The 15,210-nt window shown below is 37.6% G+C and overlaps 1 protein-coding gene across 1 annotated transcript; it reads right to left on the bottom strand.

The window, feature by feature from the left end:
• Window positions 1–2,512: 2,512 nt before the first annotated feature.
• LOC136447049 (CMP-N-acetylneuraminate-beta-galactosamide-alpha-2,3-sialyltransferase 1-like) lies at window positions 2,513–12,554 on the bottom strand. The gene is made up of 9 exons (XM_066445728.1): window positions 12,430–12,554; window positions 11,377–11,489; window positions 10,723–10,813; window positions 9,639–10,046; window positions 8,227–8,398; window positions 7,492–7,648; window positions 6,990–7,101; window positions 6,203–6,312; window positions 2,513–5,297 (listed from the first exon to the last, which is right to left on the bottom strand). The coding sequence occupies exons 1-9, from the start codon at window positions 12,541–12,543 to the stop codon at window positions 4,964–4,966; spliced, it is 1,611 nt and encodes a 536-aa protein (XP_066301825.1). The 5' UTR covers window positions 12,544–12,554; the 3' UTR covers window positions 2,513–4,963.
• Between the last annotated feature and the right edge of the window lie 2,656 nt (window positions 12,555–15,210).

Below are 15,210 nucleotides of genomic sequence, written 5' to 3'. Positions count from 1 at the left end.
TAAGTGAAATATCTTAATAGTGGTTCATCATAACAGAGTCATATAATCATAATACATTTGTATGTAAGGAAGCATATGGCTCTCCTTATAACATTTGATATAAAATTTATGTTCAGCATCATCAAGCTAAAAGTTATATGCAGTGCTTACAGCATTAGCCCTTGAGACTTTTTAAATTAGTGACTTAATTGTGTTCAATGAATAAAGTGTTTTTGTTGGACGCATCAAAAATCAGGGATCCCGTCTTGCCCTTACTGAACGAACAGTTACTGTAACAAAGTCAAGGGAATAATGCAAGACAAACGGTATTGTGACGTAGGAACTATTTAGGATAGGCGGTAGAAACACTAGCTTTTGTACAGATGTCATTGGAGGAAATGTAATAGTTGTCTCGAGTGGTGGAGTGTGTGATTTGACTGTATGCATGTCAGAGCTTGTGTCGATCAAAAATAGTGAAACTACGGCCAACATCGTAGAGCCGAGATCGAAAATTATGGTATTTCTTTTAACGACATAGCCATTGTTAAAAAGGGACTTTCAGAGTTAGAGTATGTTAAGTAGTACCAAGATTGTATGCATTTTTTATCAAGTGTGCTCGAGATTTGTAAAAGTGGTATCACGATGGCCATTATTGGAAAGTTAAAAGTGTGTGTAAATACTCAACTGTTGTGTATTAAAGTTCAAACAGAGAAACATTGTAGTTTCCTTATAGGCCTAGGGAAAAAAATGTCTTTCTGGTCACCCGACCTACCCTGCCAAAAACCTGCTGACCCTAGCCTCTTTTTTGGGTCCACTGCTGGCAAGGGACATGAAATATTCAGTCTTGACATCTGAATGACAAAAACTGTGTAGAACTGTTTTCCAACATCAGTGTTCACCCCAGCGCATTGAGTGTAGGGGGCCCCAACACTGTAATATATCACTGTAAAAAAGAGAGAAGCCTATATACCCAACTTTTTTCAGGATTGGAAACGGAAACACATTTCATTTTCCTAAGACTTATATACAATGGGGTGATTTTGTTGGCACTCCAAATGGAATTTCTTAGTTCTTTCTTAGACTCAAATGTCAATACATGGAAGCCTACTTGCAGCAAAGGACAAATTATTCCCATGTATATGGTGACTATATACTTGATGGTTTGTGAATGTGTCAGTTTTGTGAAGCAAGCTTGATGGTAAGTTTGGATATCCAAACCTGTAATTTCAAAGATATTCAATGGTATGCTGATCGGTGTGACTGGTGTATTATGAATGGTCATTGTAAAACTTATAGTCATGTAATACAGTACTGTAACTGTAATGCAAATACATAATAATTATTATATCATGAATATTTCCAGACTTTGTGTATTACACATACTAGTACGGTCTACGGTTTAGAATATTATGTAGTAATTTTATGTAATACGAAGTCTTTCATTTGTAAAGTACATCCTGTAATTTATGAAGAAATATAACGTTTTTGCTGCTGGCTTACTTGATCTTAATGCTATCATTTCTAACCAATAAAAATAGGTACAAGAATGTAATTGGGTACTTTGGGGAAGGTGGATTTTCTTGGAGGAACTTCCCAAATTGTATTCTTCTAGAAGTCGGTAGTGTACTTGGTTGAGCCTATTTTGATATCTGCTTACAAATATCAGAAATGATGACTGTAGTCTTCCTTTGCACATATGTGTACCAATTGCTATCAATAATAGCACCAGACCCTGTATTTTTTTCATGGTTTCTGTTACAAAGTGTACATGGGCATCACTTTAGAGCACACTTTATTAAAGTCTAGTATGAACTTTTTAATGGTAGTGTTTCAGCCATAACTTGCCTAGTTTTAATATTATACAGAGCATCTTGTTCTTTTGGTTGTGTATGCATGGTGTGCTCACTTCTTTTCATGGTTTGTTGATCAACTATTTAATATGTCGTTTCCTTCTAGTATGCTGAGTTGGTTTTATCCCTTGATTAAAGCTACTTACATACATACAGTGGATGTTGTTGTGGTTATTAATGGTGACATTTGGTATTTCTTACTCAGTTCTGAAATTCTGTGAATTATTAGGATTAAGGTCTAGGAAATTAAATGTATTGTTACTGTCCTGAAAAATTAGGGTCGGCAGGTATAGAGATTCCTTTTTTTTAAATAAGTGATCTAACATATACTGTTTTATACAAAGTGAAACTGAAATGCATCAGGACACTCATGGTATTTACAACATTATATTCTAATCAAAATACATGTGAAATTATTGTATCGTTTTCATCACTTACATGTAAGTGTCAGATCAAGAAGTTTACATTGTATGTCCCTTGCCAGCAGTCAACACCCCACCAAAGCTAGGGTCAGCAGGTTTTTGCTAGGGTAACCGAAAGCACAACATTTTCATTGACCTAAGGCTTCTGTAGACTTGGGATTCTGCAGAAATTCTGATTTGCGAAAAACGTCATAACATGCAGTAAGTCTTTTGAAAATATGAAAAATGAAGGCAAAGACAAGAATACATTGAAATACTAGGAAAGTTTCCGGATATTTTTATTGCACAATTGGCATAGTTGGTCTTGCTTTACACATTTTGTCCTGACAGTATTGAATTGTCTTGCCAAAAGAGCAATGAATAATTTGAATAAAAGTATATGTAAATTATACACACTCAATTCTGTTGGTATATGGATGTTACTATCACATTATCTAAGTTTAAAATAATCATAACTGTCAGTTGTGTTGCAGTTTGATAACAAAATTCGTATCTTTGACACAGCCATAGTTCTAAATACCACACAGAATTCTGCAGATTTGACACAAGTGTCTTTAAAATTTAGAATACAATACTGAGAAGTAAAATTTTTCACAAACAGTTGACAAATGTAGAATCAGAAAAAGGCTTTCAATTAAGCACAATCACACACACGGGGCAACAAATAGAATTGTAAAATCTACCTGAGCAAATGCAAAAGTCAGTAAGATGTGTACATTCTAACTGCATTTTTCATACACTGCAACACTCTTAGAAAAGCTGCATAGTGGCATTTGGTAAAATCCTTGAATAGATACAAATTTATGTAATAATCACAGCAATACTTTCTCTATAATTCTTGTCTTATTTTTTTAAGTCATACAAATCCAGTATATATACATCAACTGCAATAAAACATTATTATGTTCTTTTTCATAATATATACTTCAGTTAAAATCAAGGTTTATTTCTAAAACATTTCAAATTCTTGATACACGTAATACATAGTCCATCTCACAAATAAGTTGAGAAGAGTTTTCTTTCATCCCGATCTGAGAAATTTGAATTTTTATAAATTAGATTATAGAGAAATCTAATTTCATATTATATGTTTCTGCTTAAATAATTTCCTATTTATTGCTAGTACAAAATGTATTTGTTACTATTTTTCCATATCTAAACTTACCATCTTTGCCATGACATAATAATTTTTGAAGCCATTTGAGTGAGTGAACAATTCATTAACCGATAAGAAAGCACTGATAATGACACCGCCTCTATATTGATAGTGATTAAGTGAATCCTTACAATTTCCATTGTTTAACATCAAATGTAGTACTGTTAGCTTATCACCACAATTTCAATTCCACATTATACACAAAATTTATATGACATGGTACATTACATTAAGTGTACCATCTACTTTAAAGGGACATTGTACAAGGCACTTTGCTCGATGATTGAAAATGTTAGATTTCTGGATTGGCGGTCCATCAACATTTTTGGTGTTACATTATATTTAGAGGTAGATGATTTTGAGTGACAGTCCAAATTGTCATGTTAATCTTCATCTTCACATGAAAGCATAGCTTTTTCATCTGTTTTCCTATGTCTAGTATAACTACACAGTTACTGTTACAATCATATCAGACCCTAAAACCCATTGTCCAAATGCAACAGACCCTAAAACCCAATTGTCCAAATGCAACACTTTCAGACTTGCATATCAAGTGGTCGGCTCAGTGAATTTTGGTGGCTTTGACAACTTTTTGGTTTTGCATTGCATAGAAGGTATACCAAGTCTGTACTGTCATAATGATTTTATAATCCATATAGATGCAGGAAGATGAATATTATGAAAAAAAAATCCTGTATAACTATAGTTCATGTAGAAAAGCCACTACAGTATTATATGTGCATCACACTTATTACTAATATATACAAATTGATAATCATGGCATGTTGACACATATCTGGTTAAGAACTCGGCCATTATACATTTACATTTAAAAACTGTTTAAAACTTATAGGATGGTCCAAGAAGGATCCTGTGATGAGAAGCTTGCTATAGTAGTACATATGTTTCAACATCAAGGTCACGACCATAACCCTTACAACTGGTGGCAGCGGTGGGATTGCTGCAAGTACATGTTGCCAGGGACATCAGAGAACCCAGAGATCCAGACCATGGATACAGTAGACTGACTGTTAGAAAATAATTTGCATGACTTTTTCTGCTGTCACAGCATTTTTCTGTCAATTTTCTGTTCCAAATTATTTCCCTTTTTAAACTTTTCTGCAGATCGTTTTTCAATAATTTCGTTTTTTTTAGCCTTAATGATCCTCTCATAAGCTGCCTAGAAATCATTGCAACGTTCATTCTGTCCTATGTTAAATGATAATTTGCATGATTTTTTCTTCTGTCACACTGCATATTTCTGTCAATTTTCTGATTCCAATTTTCAATGATTTCATTTTCTTCGAACCATTCTGATTCACCTATAAGCAAGTAGAATTCATCCAAAGCACTTTGTCACCACTAGATAACAATTACTCAAATAACTGGATACTATTTGGAAACAGTCAAGGCACTTTAGACAGCATCAGCGACGATGATGTCTGAAATGTCTGACCGCTTCCAAAATTTATCCAGTTGCTTGAGTAACTGTTACCTTGTATATCTTATCAAAAGTGTGTCTAAGTTCTAACCCTTATCTACGTGTATGCAGTCTGTCACCGTTTCTTGTCCCTTTGGTGCCAGTTAATAACCCCAATCTTATCCAGCTGCGTCCACAACACCCTCTCGTTGTCAATATTATGTGCACCTGTGCTTTTCGCCGTGTGGACTGTAAACTTGGTATCGTAGTAGTGTATCGTAAACCTGGGGTCGTAGCCGAAACCGTACGTGTCCACCTCGTCGCAGAACTGGATCGCCAAAAAGACGACCATGGCGCCGGTCGTCGGGCGTGACCCCGTGGCGTTGAGAAAGCGAGCATGGACGTACCGGACGAAATCTGGATGGAGAAGTTTCAGCTGATTGGCTGGGATCTTGGGGTTCCGGAGTTTTCTGGAGAAGGAAGTTAAAGATTTAGGCCACATAGACATGATTGTGGTGAACAGCTGCAATATATACTACAGGTAGAGCTGTGTACCTAAACCCTGGACCTGTAAAATTGTTAACATGTAGGTACAGGTCCGGACCTGAACATCTACTGTACCTGTACATGTACCTAAACAAACTAAAACACTTAAGTGGACACCATTTTTTAGACCGACGATACATCGCTTGACAGAGATAACAATTTTGATAACCTCACAGTTGAAAATGAAGAAAACTTGAAAATACACAAATGTATATATCTATGTAGACTTCTTTTGAGATTCAAAATACATCAATCCTCATACAAAGATGACAATTTACGACTAGAAAGACAGTTGGCTACATGTTTAACTTACAGACAATTGACAAAACTTGTTCAGGTACATGTATATGTTACAGGTCCGGACCTGTACCTTAACCACTGTACCTGTACCGTACCTGTACCTGAATTTTTGTTTAGGTACACAGCCCTAACTACAGGTAAGTAACAAATGTCTTAGTGTCATTTTTAGCATCATGTTAATTGTTGTTGTTGTTTACCTAGTAGCACATAGGTCGGCAAGTTTCCTTGCAGTTTCAGTAGCAGAGTATATTTTCACAGGGAGAGGTTACACTTCTCCTTTGATGTGCAACAACGAAGTCAATTTTCAACTTCAAGCAAACATTTGAAATGGAGAAATTTTTGTAACCGTTACGGTAAAAACTAGAAAGAGCACTTTGGTATTGATTCCTATCCCGGACGGTAAAAATCTGCAAAAAATGAAGCAGACAACCCCAAGATTGAGCAAGTAAGAACTTACAAGAGAAGCTAGTAGATAGACAGATACAATATATGAGATAGATAAGAAAAGCATGAATCTAGTCTACCACACCTGCATCCTCCCTTCTTGGTACAGAAGTCAGGTAAGTCAGTCCCCTCCACCATGGCCAAGGCCTCCTCTACATCATACTGCTTAAAACTGGCATACACGAACGTCACCCCCTGGATTAAATAAAGCAGCACGAACACTTTTAACATCCCACCTACATTGTACTATGGGTACTGTATCCAATTGTGATACAGATGTTACGAGAAACAGGGTTATATGGCTATTACGTGGATTCAAGTCTACATTGAACAATCATTGTTTAGTTCAGTCACATCAGCCATATATCAGAGACATGCACAACTGTACAACAAAATACCGTAGGCTTCACCCCTGTGGCGTCGCCAAAAACATATTTTTGCTCATGCAAGAGATGAGACTGAGTGCAACTTGCAGTAGAAAATCCTTCAATGTGTCTACAACTAAGGGATCGCTTTAACATCATGTGCTTTATTAACTTCTATTTGAGCAACTCATTGCGACATTGATCAAGGCAAAGAAATTGCTGTAATACCGAAACGTTCGCGGTGGTTTTATGTTTGCGGTTTTTGCAGCGACCGTTTCAACGCGAACTTACAGCCACCGCAAACACGTTTGTCCAATACTGTAGCAGTATGCTGACACAAACTTAAAACCACCATGAACACTTCATTTTCGCCTTTAGCGCAAAATAAAGACCACACGAACTTAATAAATGCTGTCATTTTTGTCACCCCCTTACCCCTATCCTGCAACAAGAAGTCTTTACAACAAGTTAACAAATATTAACAACCTAACAATCTATACTGCTTACATCTTTAGTTTTAAGTTGGTGTCCGTAGCTTGATTCTGGAAAGAAGGTGTAGAAGTCTGTTTTGTTCCCAATGTCGTTTGACCACTTTCCACCAGTCAAGGCACGGTTCAGCCTAAGTATGGAGAAATAAACATTCAAACAAAATCAGTTAGTAAAGGTCAAATGTAAGATGTTCTTTTTGAACATACTTGTATCACAAAATACATAATTTATAAATCCTTGTCAATGATCCATAAAAAGTAATCTTTTTTTTCAAGTCAAGAGCTTGATATATGATAATACTAGGGAATGCAGCTCAATATTTAGAGAACACAACATGCATTTTAGACAAAAATGACAAAGTTATTAATAATTATAATGCCACTGCAATAAGTACATTAAAATATCCTGCAGTTTTCAACTACATTTTCAAGTAAATCATGCTTTAGAAAGTGCTCAAGAAAAAAGGTGGAAGTTTTTAGAATGTCTTCGCCCCTGAGGTGTCGCAAAAAAGAACACTGACCTGAAGACATAGTCATGTCCATCTATCTCCTTCCCCAGTGCGGAACCGTTGAGACTGCCTCCAGCCCCGACCACTGCACACCGCACACACTCCTTCTTCTCTCCACGGAACACCGGCTCGTTCGTAAAGTTCTTGTTGTTCAACAGACGGGCTAGCACTAAAAAGAAAAGAAAAATTACACGTCTCATGGTGGCAAATATGCAGATGTTGGCACACTGGCGCACCAAATTCATGTGTGTTTTTTTGCAAACTTTTGACAGATTTGCCAAAGAGGCTCAGTGGGTGTCACTCCACCGTCATGGTAGGAATATCATGTAAAGTACCTTTCCCAAGGGCACAATGGCGAGCATTGAACCCGCAACCTATAGGTTCTGAGCCTAACACTCTATCTGACTGTTATTCCACACCAAGCTAGCACTACCCAACAGAAAAGGCCAACATCACTGTCTACAAAACTGGCCATAAATGCTAATTACTTTGTAATCTGTCCATAGTCTTTATGAGAACAATAAAAAGGATTGTATGTGTATATTCATTCTGTCTGTGCAGTACCAACTTTGACCACTTAGGCAACATTCCCATCCTGCCAGTGTCCATTCAAATCCTGTCAATGTACAATATTCACAAATAACTATGGGCACACACCAGGACAAACAAGCACAGAGACTGAAAGCAAAAAAAAACATGCAATCTATATACAAAAAAAAAATTCAAAAGCATATCTCTGACACTTACGTTCCCTTTTCTGTGCCCTGAAGCCAAAAGGCAGTCCGTAGAGTTGCAGCTTGTTGTACTGCTCTGCACTGTTGACATCTTCACTGTCCAGGAACACCTTAAGGTTCTCCATGTATCTCTCTCCAAACCACTCAGAGTCTTCCACCTTGTCCATGATGGTGCTCACACAGTTCTGGGTCCATGGGGAAAAAAGGTTGAAAAGATAAATCAGATATTAATTGACAAACAGTCCAACCTACTGGGGCAACCACCTGGCGCAGATGACCACCTCTAGTAACATAAATAACTGCATATTAATTAGCCCCACCTTATCCACAGCAACCAGTCTACAGGACATTTTCCTGTATATTTGAAATCTGTCATCAAATCCTGGCCAAGAAACCTTTCCAATGAGGCAAAGTTTGGCCCATTTGAAGACACTGCTTAAAAAGCTAGGGTTAAGGTTAAAGTATGAACCATAATTTCCGGGTAAAGGAGTTTCGTTGAGTGTAATGTGGTTACAAACTACAAGCCAGTAAGATCTAGATTGGCCTTATTTCATTGTCACTGTCACCATGTTCTGCTTTAATGGCAAAATTTTTACCTGCACCTCCTTGATTCACTTTATATTCCTAGAAGCCCTTTGCACCTTAGACACCGGCCGCCGTTACATGCATGTAGTTTAATTCATCCTGTCAATTTACCTTCATCAGTTGCGTGTAGACCATCTGCCAATGTCTCCCAAAGTTTTATCAAGTGTGTGTACGTGTGTATGTGTCCATGGCATATGAGGCTGTATTGCTGTAATATCATCAATCAATTATTGTTGTAAAATCAGAACAAAAAACATTTATCATTTGTGTTAAATGTATGTAACATCTACTAAGTTAACAATAACATAATTCCACCAGGGTCCATAATCCCGCCACCCTGAAAATATAAGTCCAAACAGATCTCTAACCCAATGTTTCCCTGCATGTATAATGTGACTCCTGTATTATCTAAACTGTGCATACATGTACATGTACCTGCACTAGAAATCTTTCAAATCCACTTTTTTTCAAAGTGGCAGATTTATGTAGCCTGAGTACTAGCCTCCCGGTTAGCAAGCGAATTTTTTTGAGCCAGTGGTCACTACGGAGGCTGGTACTCAGGCTAGGATTTATGCAACCCGGCATATCAATGTTAATGGAGATTACAAAATGTACATGTTCTCGTGTCTGCATATATCTATCTGAAAGTTCTGTCAGTACAATAATAATCTTACATAATGTAGATTCTGACTGGTTATGGAAAAATAAACACTTTTAAAATTTTTTAAAGTATTTTAATTTCATGACCATCATCATAAGCACACAAAGCAAAATTATGTTCTTTGTCTTCGTAATTTTTCAATGATATCAATCTCTTTCAGATTGATGAATGATACTTACAGATGGAGTATATTCCCAGTCTTTGGTGAAAGTAGCTTCCCCTAGTGGAGGAGACCTTCTTGGGAGGGGGGGCAGGGCTTCTTTGGGTGGTCTCATCATAGACAGCGCCTTCTTAACATCTTCCCTTTCTTCTTTCTTATCTTCCTTCTTATCATTCTGCTTCTGTATAGCAGGTACAACATCTTTTTTCTTGTCTTTATCATCTCCTTTTTTGTCGTCTTTCTTGTCTTTCTCATCCTTCTTTTTGTCTTCTGCAGCTTTTAATTCCTTCTTGAGTCTTTCTTCATCTGTTTCTATCGAGATGCCTTCTGATTCTTCCCTAACTATTGTCTTCTTGTCTTGATGTGGGGGAGGGAGGTTTTCTGAATGGATGACAACCTCTATCTTATGCAGGTAATCCTTAGCAACCTGTGGGGTGGAAATGCAATACATTCAATATAGTTACCTGAAAGACTTAGAATTGCCATCATTTCATTTCATATGATGGCAATTCTAAGTCTTTCAGGTAACTATATTAGTCAGATCCCTCACTCGAAAATCCTGACATTTCCTCAGGTCACTTTGAAGCCTAACATCAATTTTGAATGTATTACTAAAATCAATATTTTCAAATCTGGAGGACCGGGCTTTAATCTATCAATCAACTATGGTTCCCGACAAAAACAAACATTAAAATACTAACAGAGTCAAAGCTTTGTTTTCGCAAAAAAACATGACAGCAAAAATTTTGACTGATGATCAATTGGCAAAAAGGTAAAGGTAAAAAAATATAGACTTTGTGATCTAAGTGATTGGTCACTTGCTAAAGTCTTGAATTCTGAGCAAGACTATAGTAGGACAGTCTGAAACTAAACGAGCTAATTTTCTCTGTTGGAACAATGTTTTAATTCTGTACTTAACTACCAACACAGATTAAATTTCATTGCTAAAATTGATGTTCATAAAACTGTATGAGATTCTTATTTCAGAGTCTCCCTTAATAAAATTTAGGGTGAATTAGTGTATTGAGACTCTAAGATACATCAATTATATATATGATCAATGGAGTGAGTTAGGCCTCAACATCGCCCCCCTCCCCACCTACCTGTTCATTGCTTCCAGCCTGTTTGAACTCCTCCAGTAGTTTCATCATCATCATCAGCTTCTGAGAAATAGTGTCGCTGTGCACGGACACCCTGGGAAGAAGCAAAATTTAACAATTTTACCTGCATGCAATTACCTGCAGATGACAAATTGTATCATACGCAACTTCCTATCAGTGACCCATGCAGCATGCCTAGATTGTAAAATACCATAAATGCACATTCAAGCAAACACACAATACTGAAAACAATACCTCTGTTCACGGATGTTTTGAAAAATTAATGTTTCCAATAAATCTATTTTGAAACGGTTCGAAGATTGTACTTGAACTTGTTATCAAGTTACTATGAAAAGTGTAAAATGCATTTTCCCTTGTGTTGTAGGCTAGTTTCAGATTCTATCATGGACCAGTGCAGGTCAGGTACAAGTAGACATCAGAAATATCTGCACAACTCCAATTTTACCTGTACTTACCTGCATATGCAGGGCCTGCTGATATTTGGAGTGAGGGTGTGCAAATGCAAAATCTAAGTTCAGACTACTTTCATCTTACCAGTATTTCAATGTTAGCAATTTATTATCTTTTTTAGAATGTAAGAACGAACAAATTGAATTGGTGCAGCCTACGTTATATTCATATACATGTAATACTGACTTTGGATATCCGAGGACCCTGGCGATCTCCCGTAGTTTGTCCACATCACCACTGGGGATGTCCGACTCTGCTGGTGCCTGTAACAGCTCATACTTCCTCCTGGCTGGGATAGCCTGGGAAGGAAGACAAAATGGAATTATTTAACTTAACTTTTAAATTAACAAATTTGTATTGGGTATGGTGATAGGTAGCATGGAGAAGGTTAAACTAAATCTTTACTTAAAACTTACCCTTTACATATTGTATTAGCCACATGTGCTACACTTTAACGCATAGATTTACAGTACACAATGTGACATGTAACTGTAAATTTTGAAATGTTTGCATTTGGTTTTGCAACTATGACTCAAGATCCCTAGGCTTTTAATGAAGTTTGATGCATTTGTATGTTCTTTGCCATGCTGTCTGCTAGCATGGGCGATATGATACATGTTGGTTTTAACTTTCATGTCCAGTAGAAGTACAATGTATTTCTAGGTAATGTAATTGTTTATGTTTATTGTTTATTCGCATTATGTACAATATAAAACAAAGATAAATAGAGAAAAGAATACATGCAGGGGAGGCCAGAAGCCTATACGGCTTTTCGGGGGCCTCCCCTAAACTACACAAATATAATTTTTACAAAATTATATATAATCGAAACTAAGAAAAACTAACGAAAGAAGAAATTGGAATTGTAACATAAATCCTAATGAAACAAATGAAAAGAAGAGGAACTGTTACAAAGTGACTTTTGAGTTGTAAACATAATTGGGTATGGGGTATGGGGTATGGGGATAGGTAGCATGGAAAAGATTGTTACACAGTGACACACCATCCCATGCAAAGGTTTGAAGGTGTGGTACTGTATAGTCCACAGCTGGCACCAGTAAGCAGGGTCCGATAATTATGTACATGCACTCCCCAAGCAGAGGTTAGGCTCCAGCTTGCTACAATGCCTTGGTCTAATACTCTATCCAATAATTCCATCCAAACCCACCCATCTATCTATCCATCTGTCCATCCATCCACCCATCTATATAAACTGCCTAGTTCTTGAGTTGATCTTACCTGTTTAGTCTTGGTGTTTGCTGCAGAGAAAGCAATGAAGCTGAAATGGACCAGCGCGTACACGACGATCCCCACGGCGACGGCACCGAGCAGCTTAAGTGGTGGCCGGGGCATCACACTTCCTTACACCTGCGGACAAAACAATTCGAAAATTTTTCATGACGATTTTTATCCCCACCTACTTTGAATGCCAACGTTTGCCTAATGCCAGCGTTAAGCAAGCAAAAAAATTGTGCTTTCTATTCAAGACAGCATAGACTTTGGCCCACAAAGATGGGTAACAGTTGAATATCGTGGTACCAGTCTCCATGACGTCCAAACTGTCTTCTGCACCATGCCTGGCGCTGCAAGTACGTGGGAGAGGAGGAAAAAAATCATCATTATTTGCATGAGAAACAACAACTACAGCATTTGTTATCCTGCCATTTAGAAAGGGCACGCTGTCCAAGGTTGTGGCGGGTCACCAGCGTTCACGGCAGTGTGACGTACTTCGGCGCACAGCGGGAATCGCAGTCGGTCTGTGTAAATCAAAACATACATGTATAAATTATAGAGATTATGTAACTCCACAAAAACAATCTGTGAGTGTGCGCCTTGCATACGGTAGGTCGTGAGTTTGATCCCCGGCCGAGACATACCAAAGACTTTCAAAATGATACATATCGGTACTGCTTTCTCTGCTTAGCACTCAGCATTTGGGAAAGAGTATGGAAGTTAAACACACACCACTGCCAGTGCCCTGCGGTCGTAAAGTTGTGTGGTCCGAGGGCTACTGAAATTGAGATGGGCGCCGCCCTATGCAGCATCAGTGCGAGAAGGAAGTTTGACTTGACTACAGTAATAATGGTGGTGAAACTGTTAAGCTTTGAAGAATAATTATGACAAGGATTATGCCAACCAAAGTACATTGTACATGAGCCGGCTAGTAGGAAAAACCTCAAAGACGATGCAACAGAGTTTGACCACAGAACCCAGAACGTGTCTGCGTCTGCCAGCTGAAATTTTGAAAAGGCTTTAAACTAAGGGAGTCACGTATATATACAGAGCACAATGAACAAGCTAGCACATGCCGAGTAGAACATTATATCAAGTAGATACAACTCACCTTCAAGTCGCGGTTTAACAGAATTTCTAATTGATAACAATATAGGCACTGAACGTTGCAAGAAACACTGCTATAGCTGACGTCTATACCATTTTAAGCTAGAAAGAGTAGACAAGAGGAAGTAACAGTTACAACTTTAAGTCTCTAAATAAGTAGAATGCCACATGTTGTCAGTACTCTGCACTTGCCTGTAATGCTTCCTGGATTCCTAGTACGTTGTACTTGTTGTACTTGAGTCACCACAAACAAATGTGACAGCTGGATAAAGACTCACAGTGCAAGGAATGTTAAAACATAAACATGCCTTGCCCACCCCAAAAACTGCCATACACATGTTGTCATAATCAGTTGTACAAATGTATAACTATAACCCTGTGTAACCTTTCAGGCAACCATGCGCTTGCCAGTACTAATCTTATAATGTATAAGGAGAAATTCAAACTCTACAACTGGATAAAAATTCGGAGATTTATTTCGGAAATAAATCTCCGAATTTTTATCCAGTTGTAGAGTTTGAATTTCTCCTTATATATTGTTTACCTGGATGTCTAACCTTCACAAAAGTAATCTTATAATGCTTCCTGGATTACTAGTACTGTATACAAATTTGCAACAAGGAAGCGTACCGGTGCTTGAAGACTTTAGCTCAACTGTACATGCCAAGGAATCCCAAAGAACATGATACACTTTGACTACAAGTAGTCAACATAAGCAAACATCGCTGTCTTTCCAAGACAGTACAGAATTTGCCTGTAATACTAAGGGCAAGGCTGCTGAAAGTGCACTACCCCATAAAAGCTTCCTGGGTTCTTAGTACTGTACAAATGCATAAATCAGTCTACGAGCAAACGTACTGGTTGGTTAAAGCCTCTGAATGCAAGGAATTGAAAAAAAAAAAAACACCTAGGCAAATATGTGCAGGATAGTACAGAATTTGTCTGTTAGCTACACGTATATGCTGATCACACTGTGCACTAGCCCCACAAATGCTTTCTCGATTCTTTAAACTTAAAAGTACTACATGTATATCACATGACTACAAGAAAATGTGATGCTTGATTACACTTACAGTCAGCTACAGTGCAAGAAACATTACCATACTAGTACACCTCGCCTATATGCCATAGGCAAATACGACCATCTGTCTAAGATGGTGTTAGAATCACACACTGGTCTTGATTCAATGCCTCTTCAAGTATTGCAGAAGTGGCCACTGAGTAAAAAGACAAGTATGTACATTCTTTCCAAAAACATTTTTTTTCAAAAGAAGCTTTCACTGCGGCCTTAAATCTATTGACTTTTATTTTATAGAATCTTGCAAGTGCATTGGCAACAGTAATGCTAACAATATACAGTTGTCAAGCAAAGACTTAAGACGTGGTTTTTGAAAGAAAACAAGTCTTGTAGAGTCAAATGCATTTTCTGAATATAACCTTAATACTGTTACAGTTACTGTAGCAACAAGTCTGAAGTAGACCAACTACAATTAGTATTTCTATTGAACTTCAATTAGGGCCTTTAAGGGAACAACCAAGAAGCATTGTAGGAGAAGAGAAAAATTGCTAAATAGAACTACCGTACGTAACTCGGATACTGTACAATCATGTACCTTAAAGTAAAGATGAATCAAAACAGCATGCAAGGCCTCGGTTACGCTACGCCACTTAAGAAACAAC

The sequence above is a fragment of the Branchiostoma lanceolatum genome, chromosome 13, assembly GCF_035083965.1.
Source record: "Branchiostoma lanceolatum isolate klBraLanc5 chromosome 13, klBraLanc5.hap2, whole genome shotgun sequence".
Lineage (NCBI taxonomy): Eukaryota > Metazoa > Chordata > Leptocardii > Amphioxiformes > Branchiostomatidae > Branchiostoma > Branchiostoma lanceolatum.
The sequence above is the reverse complement of the archived record's forward strand: the minus strand, read 5'-3'. Positions and strand labels throughout refer to the sequence as shown.